The sequence below is a fragment of the Corylus avellana genome, chromosome ca4 (assembly GCF_901000735.1).
Source record: "Corylus avellana chromosome ca4, CavTom2PMs-1.0".
Classification (NCBI taxonomy): Eukaryota; Viridiplantae; Streptophyta; class Magnoliopsida; order Fagales; family Betulaceae; genus Corylus; species Corylus avellana.
Genome location: NC_081544.1, coordinates 27,305,994 through 27,308,200, shown reverse-complemented (window position 1 = coordinate 27,308,200; position 2,207 = coordinate 27,305,994). Strand labels below are relative to the sequence as shown.

Below are 2,207 nucleotides of genomic sequence, written 5' to 3'. Positions count from 1 at the left end.
GTGAGCTTCTCGTTGATTCTCTACATGCATGGGTACCCTTTTTGACATTCAAAATATAGAGGCTACTGTGAAGCTTAAATTGCAAGTTTTTACTCTTCAATTTAGCTTCTCTAGTAGTGTTTAGCAAAACGCTGGGACATAGATTTAGGACATTACTGGGGCAGCTATTATCCTTTCTACTACAAGATTTGGGTACTCGAATGCGCTAAATATTTTGATATTGAGTATGCTTTATATGTCGGTTATATTCTCAAATGTTTGATAAGATTGGTGGAGTTGATCTTCTGTGCAATTGTTAGCTGAGGGCACTCAGCAATGCAAGGCATCGTGGTGGGGATTGCCTCAGCTGAGGCAAACTATCAAGTGCCTTGGTTAAGAGAGAACTTTGGTTTTTGTTCTATTTCATTGGATACCTCAGCCACCATTCTCACAATTTGTTGAAGGGAAAACATGTTTATTAACGAGAGAGGTTTTTAAAACTGGCCGGTGGATTTATCAACTTGTTTAATGAAGAGAAATTTACAGAACACTATGATTATTAGGTCTTAAATAAGTTTGCTGCCTATTTAAATTCCTACATTTTTCTTGGTTATGTTGAAGAATCAGTGCCTTGTTTCACCTACACAAGCAGTTGTCTGGATTGTCGAGCAATACTCTGTCCTTTACTTTGGTGCTGTCTATTGCCTTTGATAACACCAGCTTAGCTTATTTTAATGATGCCTTTTAGGTGCTTTGGTTTTATTTTTCTCTGTATAGCTTTTGTGCAGCAGACTACCTGACTAGTACTTCATTTATTCTGCAGATTGAAATTTAGTCAATGATGAATCCCTTGTTAATCAAATGGACAGTCTTTTTTACTACACCTCTAGGTTATAGTTCTTCTTGTACTTCCCATTTGTTATTAATATCATTTTTGCAATTTATTTTTCCACAAGTGAAGTATGTAATATTGTTGCTTTCCAGTATATAAGCATTTTGATAGAATGAACTCTCAACAAGGATCTATTATGACATCTCAATGACTAAAATTTCGTTAACATTGTCCAAGACAGATATTCACCCTGCAATAATATTTTCTGAGAGCAAAATTTGTATTGGATCACTCCTGCTTCAGGCTTTACTTCGTCCGATGGGTTTAACATTTCAATAAATTGGCTTTTTGGTCGGTGCAGGTGTTCAGATCCTATGGCTGGACACTTCCACCCATTATCTTATCTTGGCTGCTAGCTTCAGGCCCAAAAGCTGTTCTTATGGCATTAGTGCTTCCCCTTGGTCAGTCAGTCGTGTCTCTGGCATTTGAGAAGTTGTGGGGGAGGAAACGAAGCAGGCCAAAACGCAAGTCCAGGATGAGGAGGAAACCATCTGCCAGCACTGTGAGTAGTGTTGAAACTGATGCAGAAGAACAAGATGAAAGTCGAGAAACCAGAAAGGGAAAGATGAGATATCAATCGTGGGTAGCAGGAAATGATGGTCCGGTTTCTAATGGTGGCCAAGATGCACCAAATTTTGGTGGTTGGGATGACCTAGATAGATCTGGATTTGCACGGAGAGCATATCGAATGTCTGGAGGGTCACGGCAGACAACAACGGAGAAGGGAAAGTTGAGTCGCAGGGAGAGAAAAAGTGACACACCTCTGCTCTTGAGATTGTTGATTGCTGTTTTCCCATTTTTGGGTTCTTGGACTAAGATGCTGTAGTGATTCCTACTAAGCATCCTTGCACTCGAGCATGGATTTGATTGGTTTTGCCTGCAAGTACTGAGATTGAGTCACTGAATTTAGGGGCCAATTGGTTCCTCTTCTTACTTATCTGCTTCCAAGTTGAATCAGTTAAGCGAAGGTCAAGAAATCAAAATTCATTGGAGCCAATTTGCATATCTAACATCCTAATGATGGGTTTTGGTGATCGAGCCAATCTGTTCCTGTGAGGTGATGGGGCTTTCTCTGAAGGTTCTTTTGTTAATCTCATTGCAGATAGTCCAACCATAATCTCCTATGATCCGTTACAATTTGGTTCCGTACATGGTGTAGAATTTGACATTTACTTTAAAAAGAAAAAGTGATGGTGGAACAAAGGTAAATTAGAGTTGCTCAAGCACTTCATATATAGCTTACATATATTTATAGCTTTTGTTTCTCTTCTGTTTCTCTGTTTTTATTTATTTTTATTTTTTTTATTTTATTGGAAAATTCTATTTAACCTCCTAA

At 38.5% G+C, this 2,207-nt stretch overlaps 1 protein-coding gene across 1 annotated transcript in view; it reads left to right on the top strand.

Moving 5' to 3' along the window:
- LOC132178336 (MDIS1-interacting receptor like kinase 2-like) overlaps positions 1-1,697 on the top strand; it is a 6,621-nt gene extending 4,924 nt beyond the window's left edge. Inside the window, exon 5 of the mRNA XM_059590783.1 lies at positions 1,173-1,697. Coding sequence (XP_059446766.1) covers positions 1,173-1,697 — 525 coding nt within the window. The remainder of the gene's footprint in view (positions 1-1,172) is intronic.
- Positions 1,698-2,207: the final 510 nt, after the last annotated feature.